The sequence below is a fragment of the Crocodylus porosus genome, unplaced genomic scaffold, assembly GCF_001723895.1.
Source record: "Crocodylus porosus isolate Cpor-Errol unplaced genomic scaffold, CroPor_comp1, whole genome shotgun sequence".
Lineage (NCBI taxonomy): Eukaryota > Metazoa > Chordata > Crocodylia > Crocodylidae > Crocodylus > Crocodylus porosus.
This window is the reverse complement of record NW_017728914.1, coordinates 2,775,326-2,789,458: the sequence shown is the minus strand read 5'-3', so window position 1 is coordinate 2,789,458 and position 14,133 is coordinate 2,775,326. Positions and strand designations below refer to the sequence as shown.

At 45.9% G+C, this 14,133-nt stretch overlaps 1 protein-coding gene across 1 annotated transcript in view; it reads left to right on the top strand.

The window, feature by feature from the left end:
• The window catches only part of HDAC3 (histone deacetylase 3), a 33,729-nt gene that overhangs the window by 1,871 nt on the left and 17,725 nt on the right, over nucleotides 1-14,133 (top strand). Inside the window, exon 3 of the mRNA XM_019534811.1 lies at nucleotides 13,442-13,584. Within this exon, the coding sequence (XP_019390356.1) occupies nucleotides 13,442-13,584 (143 nt within the window). The remainder of the gene's footprint in view (nucleotides 1-13,441; nucleotides 13,585-14,133) is intronic.

Here is a 14,133-nt window from a genome sequence, read left to right as displayed (position 1 = left end):
GAACCAACTTCCAAGAGAAGTGGTGCAGGCTCCTACCCTGGGGGTGTTTAAGAGGAGGTTAGATGAACAACTTGCTGGGGTCATTTGACCCCAGTACTCTTTCCTGCCATGGCAGGGGGTCGGACTAGATGATCTACTCAGATCCCTTCTGACCCTAGGAACTATGAAACTATGAAATCAATGTTCTATCATAGTTGTGTATCAGAGATGCTTTGAAAGATGCATTGCTATGTTAAGGCCTTGCTTGAGTGATGGTTTTTCCAGCAATTTCCTCCATTGGTGATGCTCTTGTAGAAAAGATTCCAAATGGCCTTTGGCAGTTTTATCTGCCCAAACTCCTAGCAGTTGTGTCAGTGAAAATACTACTGGCTACATGCATCTGGTTCTACATTAATACTTCCACTGTCTGTGGTGTTTATACATGAAACTGAAGTACAGTGAGATGGGAGATGTTACAAATGAAACTGTGGTGCGAGTGTAGCAAAATGAGAGTTGTTTCCTAGTATGGATGTAGCCAAACTATAGTTGGCCATCCTTGTGGACAAGGAACTGCTCAGCATGCAACAGTAATTAAATAGAAAAAGGGGTGGGGTGGGGGGTGCAAACTAAATCTTTGTATCTATTCAGACATACTATTACATGGAAATGTTGTTATAATACTGTTAAAAATCAACGGTACCTACATTTTGAAATATTGTGTTTAGTTCTGGTTATAACTTATCTGAAATAATATGTATAAATTCTGTGAGCTTTGTAATACAATAGCAACTAAAGAAAGACCAGATGGTATTACTTGATGTGGGGGACAGCGGATTTGAAAGTCCAAAATACCTTTTGGTAGGTGGTTAAAAGAAACTAAATCGTGAAGCAAGAAGTAATAGTTTGTAGATTAGAAATTGGTAAAGGATAGAAAACAAAGTAACAGCAGAGAGTAATTTTTCAACACCATAAAGGTTAACAGAGGAGTGTCTGGTTCTTGTGTACTAGTACTGGTAGTGTTTGTTCTGAAAAAAAGGGAGGCAAAGTTAAAATAGTGACAGTGGGATGTATGAAACTCAAGATAATAAGTCTAAGAACACAGATGGATTTCAGAAAGGGTGGATACTTAGGTGCATAATACAAACATTTAGAATTACAGTACTAAGATTTTCAGTAGGGGAAAATATGTGTATGGGAAAGGATATTAATCCTCTGCCTCAGAGTGCAAATTAAGGTTGTATCGAGATGAGCACAGACATTTGTTTCCCCAGGGACAAGTAGCAGCAGCACACTGTGATTTCAAACAGGAGGTTAGGGAAGTGGTGTGGACCTGCACCCCTCAAAGCAGCGGCAGGCACAGGAGGTGCGTTGCTAGGGCAGCCGGGGAGCCCCTGTGCAGCTCCGCTGTTCCCAGCTGTGCCAGGTTCAGGCTGCAGAGTCTTCACGGGAGGGAAGCAGGGCAGGAGCTCAAGCTCGCAGCCTGCCCCACACGCAGATCTGAGGGTTATGAGTCCCTCCTGCCCCCAAGAGTGAAAGACATGGAGTGCCTGACTGGCTGCACATAGACTGCGAGTGGTGCTGTCAGCTCAACTGGGCTCGGTTCCTCCATGTGCAGCTTCCCTTAAGGGCCAATAGCACCATTCTGGTTCCACATGCTGTCAGGCAGCCACTTCACGTCTTCTCCCAACGCCTCCCCACTCCCTGAGCCCCCAGCCAGCTCCTCACAGGAGCACCTGCCCAGCTGGTGGCACGTGGAACTGGTGCAGTGTGGCACTATTGGCCCTTAATGGGAAGCCGCACATGGAGGCACTGAGCCTGGTCGGGCCGATAGTGCCGCTCGCAGTCTGCATGCAGCCTTCTGAGCAGGCACTCTGTCTTTCACCAACACCTCCCCACTCCCTCAGCCTTCAGCCAGCTTCCCCCTTCCCCCCCACTCCCAAGCCCCCTGCAAGCCCCAGCTCCAGAAGGAAAGCAAGTCTGAGCCAAGCCTTGGTACTAACAGCCTCAGGCCCTGCCCTTCCCCCCTCCTCCTCCGGGCAGGGGTGGGGGTTTCCTGCCCCTTTTGCAATCATTTTTTGCAGGCTGGAGCTCTGCCCACCTGCACAACTCTTTGCAAAAGTGGGGAATCCATAGGTTTCTCTGTTTTTCCATGGGAAATGGCAAACCCAGATCCCTGCTCATAAGTCATGTTACCCAGGCCTCTAATCCACTTTTGTCAGTCTCCACTGGACTCTTTCTAATCTGCTCACTAATTTCTTAAAGTGTGAAGCCCAAATCTGGACATATTACTCCAGGTATTGCCTCACCAGTGCCAAATAGATGGCAGAATCACTTCCCTTGATTTTACAGATATTGCATCTGGTAATATTGACTTTTTGCTACAAGGACACACTGTTGACTCATTTAGCTTATGGTCCGCTGTAATTCCAATGTCCTTCTCTGCAGCACTGAAGTCTAGGCAAAAATCGCCACTCTGTTTTTGTGCATGTAGTTATTTTATGTAATTTAGTTGTTTGGTTTTTATGCCACCCTTCCCAACAAAGACTCAGGGCAGCTTTTAGTAGCAGAGTAGAATAAGTTGGATCTTGTCTTGTAAGTTATTTTTGTTTTGTTTTAATTTTTGAAACTTTGTTTGTGTCAAAATTAACCATAACTGTTTTAGAAAAAAAGTGCATAAATTCTACATGCATCAAACCAAACAAAACTGTTTGTACCTAAATTCAAAGTCAAAGGTGGTGTTGTCATATATTTGTGAGTGATTAACCCCCCCCCACATACACACACACGCACCTTGCTCCAACTCATGGTGAAGTGCAGTGAATCCCACCATCTCCCTATGGTTTTTTTAATGTTGATTTGCTACATTTAAAGCTAATATTTCTTCCCCCAAACAACTTAACAGTTGGAGTAGGGTGACCAGAGTGTTTTATCAAGTAAACATAGCTACCTTCATTTCCCTCCACTCCCCGTTTCCTCCCAGCTTTACTAGTTGGGTCTGGTTAATTTTTAACAACAGGATTTTAGCTACACACATTAGTTATAAATATATCACTCCACAACCATTTCTTCAGGTTTCCTTTTAGCAGCCGCGTCTATTTCAACCTCATTTTTTTCTTGTGGGGATTGAAGTTCTGGACATTTTCTTGCAAGTTACTTTTGGTTTTTTTAATCGCTGAAAAATCTGAGTCTTCCTTCAAGTATGAAAGTCAGCTTTATAGGATAGCAAATGGAAGCTTTTAAACCCAGTTTAGTTAAGTTCTCTTTGGGAAGATTTCAGTATCTCCTCTCTAAGTGTTCCTGCATTCAAGTCTAGAAAAGTCATAATATTTTTTCCCTTCATAATTTATTTCCCTCAGTTTTCTGGCTCTCTTAAAATGTCTTCCTGGTATTTGGAAAATGTTACTAAGATAGCTCTGGAAGGGTCACTTTTGGAGTCCTGTCTGCATAGATTCATAGATGTTTGGGTTGGTAGGGACCTTAGTAGATCATTGAGTCTGACCCCTGCCCTGGGCAGGAAAGAGTGCTGGGGGCAGATGATCCCAGCCAGGTGTATGTCTAGCCTCCTTTTAAAGACCCCCAAAGTAGAGGAGCCCATTCCGTATTTTGGCAACCCTTACTGTTAAGAAGTTCTTTCTGATGTCTAACCTAAATCTGTTCTCTGTCAGTATGTGGCCATCATTTCTAGTTACTCCAAGGGGGTGCCCTGGTAAACAGCATCTCCTATTCCTTGCTGTGTCCCCACCGTTTCCCCTCCCAAAATGAATTGGAGGTGCCCACAAGATAGCCTCTCAGCCTTCTCTTGTGGAGACTGAAGAGATCCAGGGTCCTCAATCTTTCCTCGTAGGGTTTTGCCTGCAGGCCCCTAATCATACAAGTGGCCCTCCTCTGAACCCTCTCAAGGTTGTCCACATCCCTTTTGAAGTGTGGCGCCCCAAGCTGCACGCAGTACTCCACTATGGCATGACCCATGCAGCATAAAGGGGAAGCATCGCCTCCTTGGACCTGTTTGTCATGCACCTGCTAATGCATGATAAGGTGCGGTTAGCTTTACTGATCACTTTGTCACATTGACGACTCACGTTCATCTTGGAGTCAACAGCCATAGGTCGCCCCTGAGCCCGTGCTTGCCCAAGCTGAAGGATTCCAAGATCCTTTTCTGCTGCTGTGCTGCTGAGATGGTCCTCTGCCACCCTGTAAGCATGCTGCTGATTCCTTCTTCCTAGGTGCAACATTTTGCATTTGTCCTTATTGAACCGCATCCTATTCTGTTCCACCCATTTTTCCAACCTGTCCAGATCTGTCTGGATTCGTTCCCTACCCTCTGGTGTGTTAACTTTATCCCATAATTTGGTATCGTCTGCAAATTTGGACAGAGTGCTTTCCATGCCATCATCCAAGTCACCAGTGAAGACATTGAATAGTGCTGGTCCAAGGACTGAGCTTTGCGGGACTCCACTGCTCACATCTTTCCAGGTTGATACCGACCTGTCCACCACCACTCTGGTTGCAACCACTAAGCCAATTTGCTACCCACCTGACCATGTAATCATCTATGTTGCAGTCGTTCAGTTATTTATGAGTATAGGATGAGATACTGTATCAAAGGTCTTCTTAAAATCCAAGTAGATGACATAGATTTCATAGACATTAGGGCTGGAAGGGACCTTGGAAGATCATTGAGTCCAGCCCCTTGCCCCAGGGGCAGGAAGTCAGCAGGGATCATAGGATCCCAACAAGAAAAACATCCAGGTTTCTCTTGAAGGCATTCAAAGTAGGTGCTTGAACCACTTCTGGCGGCAGGTCATTCCAGACCTTGGGGGGTTGGACAGTAAAGAAGTTCTTCTTTATGTCCAGCCTGAATCGGTTTTGCAGGAGTTTATAACTGTTCAACCTTGTCATCCCTTAGGGCGCTCTGGTGAACAAATGTTCCCCAGGTCCTGGTGAGCACCCCTTATAAACTTATAGATGGCCATCAGGTCGCCCCTGAGCCCGTGCTTGCCCAAGCTGAAAAGTCCCATGGCTCTCAGCCTCTTGTCATAAGGTCCGTTTTCCTGACCTCTGATCATGTGCGTGGCTCTCCTCTGGACTCTCTCAAGCTTCTCCATATCCTTTTTGAATTGTGGAGCCCAAAACTGGACGCAGTACTCCAGCTGTGGCCTTATCAAGGCTCAGTACATAGGCCCAAGGACAGAGCCTTGAGGGACCCCACCGGTCACAGGGCACCATGACGATTGACTTCTGTCAACCACCACCCTCTGGGTCCAACCATGGAGCCAATTCCCCAGCCAGTGGATTGTGGTGACGCCAAGGCCACAGTTGGCCAGTTTTGCCAAGAGGTGATAATGGAATACCAAATCAAAGGCTTTTTTGAAGTCAAGATATACAACGTCAATCTCTTCTTCCTTGTCCAGGTGATAGGTCACCTTGTTGTAAAAAGAAATAAGACTGGTTGAGCAAGACCTAGCCGCAACAAACCCATGCTGGCTATCGCTCAGGATGTTGCCATCGGCCAGTCCATTAAGAATGGCCTCTTTGATAATTTTTTCTAAGACCTTTCCCGGGATAGAGGTCAGGCTGATGGGCCTGTAGTTTGCTGGATCCTCTTTCCTCCCTTTCTTGAAGATAGGCACCACATTGGCCGTCTTCCCGCCTTTGGGCATTTCACCAGAGCACCAGGAGTTCTCAAAGATCCGTGCCAGGGGCTGGGCTATGATGCTAGCCAGCTCCTTGAGTACCTAGGGGTGTAGATTGTCAAGGCGGGCTGATTTGGTGTCCAGCCTCTCAAGGTGTTCCTTCACGAGGTCGGCATTGATGGAGGGCAAGGAATCTCCCTCACCCAGCCCTCCCTTTCCCGTAATGGGCAGGGGCGTCCCATGGGATTGATGAAAGACCAATGCAAAGTACCCATTTAATAAGTTGGCTTTTTCCTGGGCGTCAGTTGTCCCATCTGGTTTAGCAGGGGTCCAATGTTGCCCTTGCTTTTCCTCCGGCTCCCCACATATCTAAAAAAGGACTTTTTATTATCCTTAATACTTGTAGCTAGTTGGAATTCATCTGTAGCCTTGGCTTTCCTGGTTTGCTCCCTGCAGGTCCAGATCAGTGTGGAATATTCCTCCTTGGAGGTGGATCCCGCCTTTCATCCTGTGTAGGTCTTTCTTTTTAGCAGCAGGAGGTCCGCTAGGTCTCTGGAGAGCCAAGGGGGCTGCTGTGCCCTTTTGCTGCTTCTCCTCTGAGATGGAATAGCATTAGCTTGTGCATCATGGATTGCTCCCTTGAGGAGCAACTAGTCTTCCTGAACTCCCCTCCCCTTTGGGTCATGTTCCCTTAGGGCCTCACTGACAAGCCTCCTGAGCTTGTCAAAGTCAGCTTTCTTGAAGTCAAGGACTTATGTCTTGCCAGCTTTACAGCAGATGGTGAAGGTGATCAGCTCATGGTTGCTGTCACCCAGCTTCCCTTCGATCGTTAGGTCACTGATCAGGTTGTCCCCGGTTGCTAGTACCAGGTTGAGCAGCGCTTTGTCTTGTTGGCCTGTAGACTTCTTGTGTCAGATAGATGTCATGTGTGCACAAGCTCTATCTTGATTCCTGCATCTAAGCATTTTGTGACCCGGTCATACAAAAAAACAAGGTTAGTCAGGTAGGATCTACCTGCTATGAATCCGTGCTGGTTGCTCTTTAGCATTGCTTTCCCCACTGGACTTGCACAAATGTGATCCTTAATAATTTTTTCAAAGGTTTTCCTGAGGATAGAGGTGAGACTAATTTGTTTATAGTTACTCAGATCCAACTTCCTCCCCTTCTTGAAAATAGGGACCATGCTGGCCCTTTTCCAGTCCTTTGGGACCTGACTGGAGCACCAAGAGTGTTCAAATAGCTGTGCCAGTGGCTCTGCTATGACACTGGCCAGTTCCTTCAGCTGCCATGAAAAATGGAGAACATATTTTCTCCATCATTACATGGAATGGGATGCATAGCCATGGCTTAGGTTTCCAGGTTTTGATTGGATACCAGGAAAAAACTATTTATAAACAGCTGAGGCATTCTAAGCAGCATGCCATGTGGGCCACACCAGTGCAAGCCATGGCCTTTCCAGGCCTCATGCTGCACAGGGAATCCTGCCTCATAACCACTGCACCATGCATGCAGGTGTTCCCCATCCCTCTACCTCAGCTGTGGCCATAGGATCTCCCATTGCACTATAGCCTGCACTGTGCTACCCTGGAGCAGGGACAGGAAGGGAAAGACAGAGGGAGGGAGGGAGAGCCTGGAAATCCTGGCGGCAGCTGCTGCTGCAGCCAGAGTGCTGGGGTGGGGGAGTGACAGCGGGGAGGAGCCCAGGGGCCACAAATCAACCTTTTGCAGGCCACCAGCTGGACAACCCTGCCCTAGCAGTAGCAGTGCCTGGAGGGTGCTTTAAAGAGTAAAAGCTGGAAGCCCAGGAAGCCTCCCCATGTAGACTGCTGGGAGATCAAGATAAAAACTTTTTCCTCTCTGTCTGCTCTGGGCTGCAGTGTTCAGCAGCTGACTAGAGCAGAGCTCCACAACCAGCTTAGTAACAGATGAAAATTGAAGTAGCTGGGATAAGTTTATGGAGGGACTAGGATGACAGAAAGGGGTGTTTTAGCTCTCAAGTTTGTGGGGAAAGGGGGCAGAGGGAGATGATGCTGTCCTGGGGTTACAGAACAGAGTGGAGAATGCTTTTTGTTTGCTTGTTTTTGTTGTTTTTTTACCATGCTTCTGAGCTCTGCTGGTTCCAGATGGGGCTAGAAAGGTATTTTTCCTCTCGTGTTGCTACAGGTGTCAGGGAGGTTTTTTTTTTTCCTTCCTCAGAACCACTGACTGCTGGCTTCAGCCAAGGTTGAGGATTTTGACTGGCATATGCAAATACTGGTGCTGGGACTAAAAAAATCCAGAGGTTTCTGATTGATCTCTGGAATGTGTTACTGCTTAACTTGTGATAGATTACGATGTTTCTGCTGTTTTTGAGCAACAGGCCTTGTAGTTTTACAACAGAGTTGCTTGCATATCTTAGGAATAGGTTAGATATGCACTTATATGAAGTGGTTTGGATAGGGGTGATCCTATCCTGCCTTGAGAAAGGGGTTGGACTAGATTAGTGGAGGACCAACCATTTTGGCAAGCATGTCACAAATTAGAGTATTTGAGTCCAAGGCAAAGTCTTTGAGTCCAGGCCACCTGCCCCCTTGTTGCTGCTTTCCTCACTGCAGCATTGGGGAGGGGAACAGACAAATTTAGAATGACCCTCTAATAAGTAGGTTCTATACGTGTAAAACTTGCAACAGTCATCTTGGAGTTGGGTAAATACAATAAGTCCCACATTCTCCCCAAGTACCACTCTGTTTTCTTCCCCCTGTCGGATCTGCTGCTCTGCTTTCTACTCCCTGCCTTATCTGCTGATGTGTTGCCTGCCCCCACCATCTGCACTTGCCACACACAGCCAGCCTGTACCACTTGTGCCATATCCTGGATTAGATGACCTGTTTAGGTCCGTTCCAGCTGTACTTTTCTGTGATTTTTATAAAAAACAGTAAAACCCCAGGGTGCTATAGTAAAATGTATCAACAAATTAAAATTGGTGTAACTTCATATGGGCATCCATGCATAGAATAATACCAGTGTACTTATAAGAGTATATTATCATTGTATAGTTATGCAGTTAAATTTACTGTGGAGACAAGCCCAGACAGTGACAAAACGGAGCACTTGTCTTTTGGATGTCTAACTTCTGGAAGTATGGTGATGCAGAAATGTGCCAACCTATCACTTTACAGATTTTTAAACTTCAAGGGCTTGGTAGTTACATGAGAAAAATGGCTGAAGCACAATGTGATGCTATGAAATTGCAAAAATTATGTAGCACTAGGCAGCACCCAAACCCAATTTATCAAACAAAGACTGAGAAAATATCACACTTTTCTAAAAGAAAACCTGAAAGAAAACTGCCAGTTTTTTAAACAAAGAGCAGAAACATAGGGACAAGAAGTTGAATTACATTTTAAATTCAAAATCAGAAATTTGAACATTTGGAAATTTGCTATTAAGGTCCACCCAAAAAGCTATTCCCATCACTATATGAATGTATTATAAAAGGTTAAAATGAAAATCAACAGGCACCGTTCTATGCTGGAGAGTTGCTATCTATAAATAGATATCTCAAGTTTCAGAGATTCATCTTGCAGATAAGTTCTTTGGGTAAATCTAATATCTTTCATTAAACCAACTAAATAGTTGGAAACATTGTTCTTTGCAAGCTTTGAGTACAAACACCCTTCTCTTTTGTACCCAAAAGCTTGCAAAGAACAATTTTTCCAACTATTTAGTTAGTTTAATGAAATGTCACATTTACCCAAATAATATTGTCTGCCTATGTCTTTAGACTAACATGGTTACAACCAATACCTCCAAAAGATGCATATTGAAATCTATGTACTTCTGGACTTTTCCCTAAGTGGCATACAGTATTTGTCTGTGAATATATTAAATCCGTATGTCATGTCGAAGAACTTACTTGTGAAGCTAGATGGCATATTGTGACGGTAGTAAAGTGCCCCATAACAGTTTGTGATTATTGTATTTACCCAAATCCAAAATGCCCTTGAATTTAAGACACTCCCCCATGATTAGAATTTATACATTGAAAAACTGTGAATTTATTATAATTTTCCATGTATAGAATCTAATTGGAAGATTGCCTTAATTTTGTCCCTATTTTTGCAGCGGGGAAAGCAGTGGTGGGGGAGGCAGCTTGGGCAGGTAGCTTGCCCCCTGTGATCTGTTTTCCTCCCGCCCTCCCCTTACCTTTGCTTTGGTACAGGCATCTAAGATGCAGCCTGGGGCACAGTCCCAACTCAGCCACCTAGGCCCCCCAGCAGCAGTGCGGAGCTGCTAGGCTGGACTGAGGCCATGTTCCATGCCCCAGGCTTTAGTGCAGATGGAGCTTGCTGTTGTTGGAGCAAGGGTAAGGGGTGAGTGGTGTGTGGGCAGTGTGGGACAAAGGCTGCAGAAGGTGACCATGACAAGGGAAGAGGAGGGAACCCAAGGCTGTGGGGACAAGTGCCTTGTGTAGGGGAAAAGTTGGGCGGGGGGCAGTGGGGGCTGGCAGCTGCCAAGGGGAGAGGCAAGGGGTGCAGAGGCAGTGAGGCTGCAGGCATCAGATATGGCTCCAGCGCAGTTTTGGGGCTACAGCAGCTGCCTGCCCCTGTGCTGCCTTGTATTCTATTCCAAGCAGAGTGGCTTCCCTGCCACCCCACCTCACCCTACCCCCACTGCATGTTAAAGGGAGGAGGTGTAAAAATGTTATCTTGGAATCAAGTAAATATTGTAACATAATATTTGTCTCAATATGGGATAGTGTTTTCTGTGAATATTTTAGTTTAGGTACCTCCCATTATAGTGGATGGTTTGAGATGGGCTATACTAGGGCAAATAGATGACTCAAGATGATCACATTAATTTTTCACTTAGAGGAATGCCAAAAACACTAGCTCTGATTCCAGTTTCCCATCAGAGTCTATAGGACCAGTTTAGTCAAAGAAGCCAAAACCCACCTGCAGTAAAATAAGTTTCCTGAAGACCAGAAAATTCACCAGGATTTAAGAGACTCACTTGGGGGAACAAGGGGAAAAAATACAGACTGAAGTACATTCAGACAGCAAACCATACAATGCCCACTAACTAACCAATCTGGGATAGCAATACCTTAAGGTTAAGGATGAAAAGATGGCAAGTCTAGCAAACATAAAATATGTCTAAGGCTGAGTTAGTGGCACCATTGAGAGGAAAGGAAGGAGGGAGGGACAAGGGAGGCTTAAGTTGGATAGCAGGAAAATCTTTCTCACTAGGAGGGTAGTGAAGCACTGGAACAAGTTACCTAGAGAGGTGGTAGACTCTCTCCATCCTTGGAAGTTTTTTAAGGCCTGGCTGACAAAACCGTGGCTGGAATGATTTAGTTGGAGATGGTCCTGGCTTTGAGCTGGGGTTGGACTAGATCAGCATTTCCTAATCTTTTCCAGCCCAAGGCACTTACATTAATAAAAATGTTCTGCGGCACAGCTGTTAAGGCATTCCCATCCTCGTACCTATTATAGCTCATTCCCTTGGCAAAATTTTGTGGCACACCTGTTCATTTCTGACAGCACACTGGTTCTGACTGGACAGGGAACTTTAGAGCTTTAGGGGAAGAGTGAAATGAGGAGCCAGAGTTAGATATTTAAGGACTGAAGGCCCTATTTGGAAAACTGAGACTTGGATGAGGTGCCCAGAAAGCAGGGGGAAGGTGAGGAAGGCTGACACAGGGACAAGCTGGAGCAGACAAAGCAGCAGGTTTAGAACCTCTAGAGCAGCGTTTCTCAACCCATGGGTTGTGACCCAAAAGTGGGTTGCAAGAATATATGAAAGGGTCATGAACAGATTTTAAAAATTAATTTTCCTTTAAAGAAGAAAAATGTGGGAAACTGGCTTTTCCTGTGCAGTGATCTTGCTGTGTTGCATCTTAATAGCCTTTTTTCAAGCTGAACATGTCTGTTCTTTCAGTTGCTCTTCATGTGACTCTTTCCAAGCCATTTATCCTTTTTTTTTGCCTGCCTATCTTCGGACCCTCTCTCAACTTGGCCATGTCCTTTTTAAAACGTGGAGCTGAAAACTGCACGTAAAACTCTATATCAGGTGTTGGTAACATTTTGCAATGAGGGCTGCTTTAACAGAGATTAGCTCTAGGCACAGTCTGCTTCCAACCTAGCCTGTGCCAGAACTGTCATTGCCACTCCCCACAACAGTGCTGCCATTGCTGCTTTTTTCCTGCCTGCCATGTGGGCCAAGCCCTCTAACTGAAATGTTGCTGAAGTCCCTCAGTTCTGTGATGAGAAATTAACAACCTCTAAATGCTCTAAATGGAGCCTAACCAGTGCTGAGTGAAGAGGCTAGTACGTCTTCTGATACCTTCTGGGCGTGCCTACATGTGCACTTTAATACGCAGTAGCCTATTCTACTGCACATTAAAGTGTAACAGCAAAAACAGTGCTAATACACTAATGTGTGGTAGAATTCGTCTACTGTGCATTTAACATCACTAAAAAGGTGTTAGCTTTTGTTACTGTGCATTAGAGCAGCCTAATGTGCCTTTATGTATAGACAACCAGACTGTCCTCTATGATGGCCACCCTATCAGGAGCTGTGGGGTAGCTCCCCAGAAGTGCCAGGCCAGTTACCTCCCCAGTAAAAGGCAAAGAGGGGTGCCTCAAAACCCCAGCCCCAGTATCCCTTGTGGGTTTGATCTGCACAGGGGGAGCCCAGGCTCATGAGAGTCCTGAGGTAGGGCCCAGGGTGGTGGAGGGATTTGGTGCAGCGCCCAGGCTCTTCATGAGTCCTGTGGTCACAGAGGCCCTGAGAAGGGGCAAAACATGGCTGCAACCTTCTGAGCCTCACAGGGTGTAAGGCCCTAGAGTGAGGGTGCCAGGCATGGCTGCAACCCCCTGAGCCCCACGGGGTGGAAGACCCCAGAGGAGCCCTAGTGAGGGGGACCTGAAGGCTGGGAGCCCAGTATGTGGGGCAGGGGCTCAGTGTGTGTTTATGTATGTTTATGTAGAGTTGCCCGGATCAAGGGCAGGGAAAGCTTGACTTGGGTTGGGAACTTGGCTGGCCACTACCCAGGTGAGGGCCATGAGAGAGGGGCCAAGAGACTGTACGTCTGCCACCCAAGGCATGATCCAGATAATGGCCCAAGGCCTACGGGAGCTGATCCAAGGGGGAGCAGGGTGGAACAAGTCAATGTGAGAGAAACCCTGTGAGCGGGGTGGAGTGTGAGAGGCCCTAGTGAGAGGAGGGCAGTGTGAATGTGCATGTGAAGGAGGCCTGACAGTGAGGGCTAAGCTTGGTGAATAGCAGGAACTTATGATGCCATCTGTGAGGCATGGGCCACCATGTAGGGAAAGTTCAGAGTGGTGGATAGTGCCCCCTGGCATCGGGGACTGTAATGGGTAGTCTCCTGCATTTTCCACCAGTTATGGGAACAGCAAAGTCCTGGCAGGCGAGACTGGGTGGACTGCCCTATAGAGACAGGTGGGCAGGCCGACTCGAGACTCAGCTCCAGGCTTCCCCCTGTTACAATCTCTAATGGTTTTGAAAGTGTACATTTTGATTACAAGGCAAAGTTAAGACTTTAGTAATTTTGAGTAGCTATAGCTTTCCATTATATATGCATAATATTGTTAACTTAGTTAAACATGTATCTTAAGTGCAGATTTGGAGAATTCATGTTACAAGAATATTCATTTGAATCCATGCCTGAACATAGTGAGACCAAGCACAAAGGGGAGCAGTTTCACACTGACACATCAATTTGAGGTGTTTATCTATTTGGAGTTAATTTGTTGGTGAGAATTCCATAAACCAAAGTCAGTTGAGCTTTGAGTAGATACTGATTCTTGTGTGTCCTTCTCTTGGAGGTTTTTAAACCATACCAGGCATCCCAGCATGATATGTGTCGATTCCACTCAGAGGATTACATAGATTTCTTGCAGCGAGTGAGTCCCAACAACATGCAAGGATTCACCAAGAGCCTCAATGCCTTCAATGTAGGTGATGACTGGTGAGTATTTCTGTGCCACGTAGGTGAATGAGAAGGACTAGAGTGAAGAAAAGGACTAGGACTAAGAAACCTTGTAAATTCCACGAGGTTTCTTAGAATGGTGTATATCTGTCTGGATTTCAGAACAGACTGAACAAAGTCAGTTCTTGAGTATATATGCTATGTTATAGACCCCCTGTAGATTTGGAGCTGCTGCTGACATAGGCCAAACTGTGCACTGATTTAATATACACTAAATGTATTGTTCTTCCTGTACTTTTGTTTTCATGCATTTCTAACCCATCTGGACTACTGCATGTGGTTCTGGTCACCAGTGTTCACCAAACATGAATTTAAAGTGGAACAGATGCAGGGAACAGCTTACTACATGGGTCAGGGAAGTGGAGGCCTATCCAATGGGAAGAGATAAATGGGCTTGGCTTGTTTAGCTTAGCAGAATTAAAGCTGAGAGGGGATATGACTGTCTTAGGGTGGAAACAGACATCAGTTTTTGTTGCTTTTATGCTGCCATAAAAACTTTTATGGTGGCAGCAAGGCCAAGCAAACAGA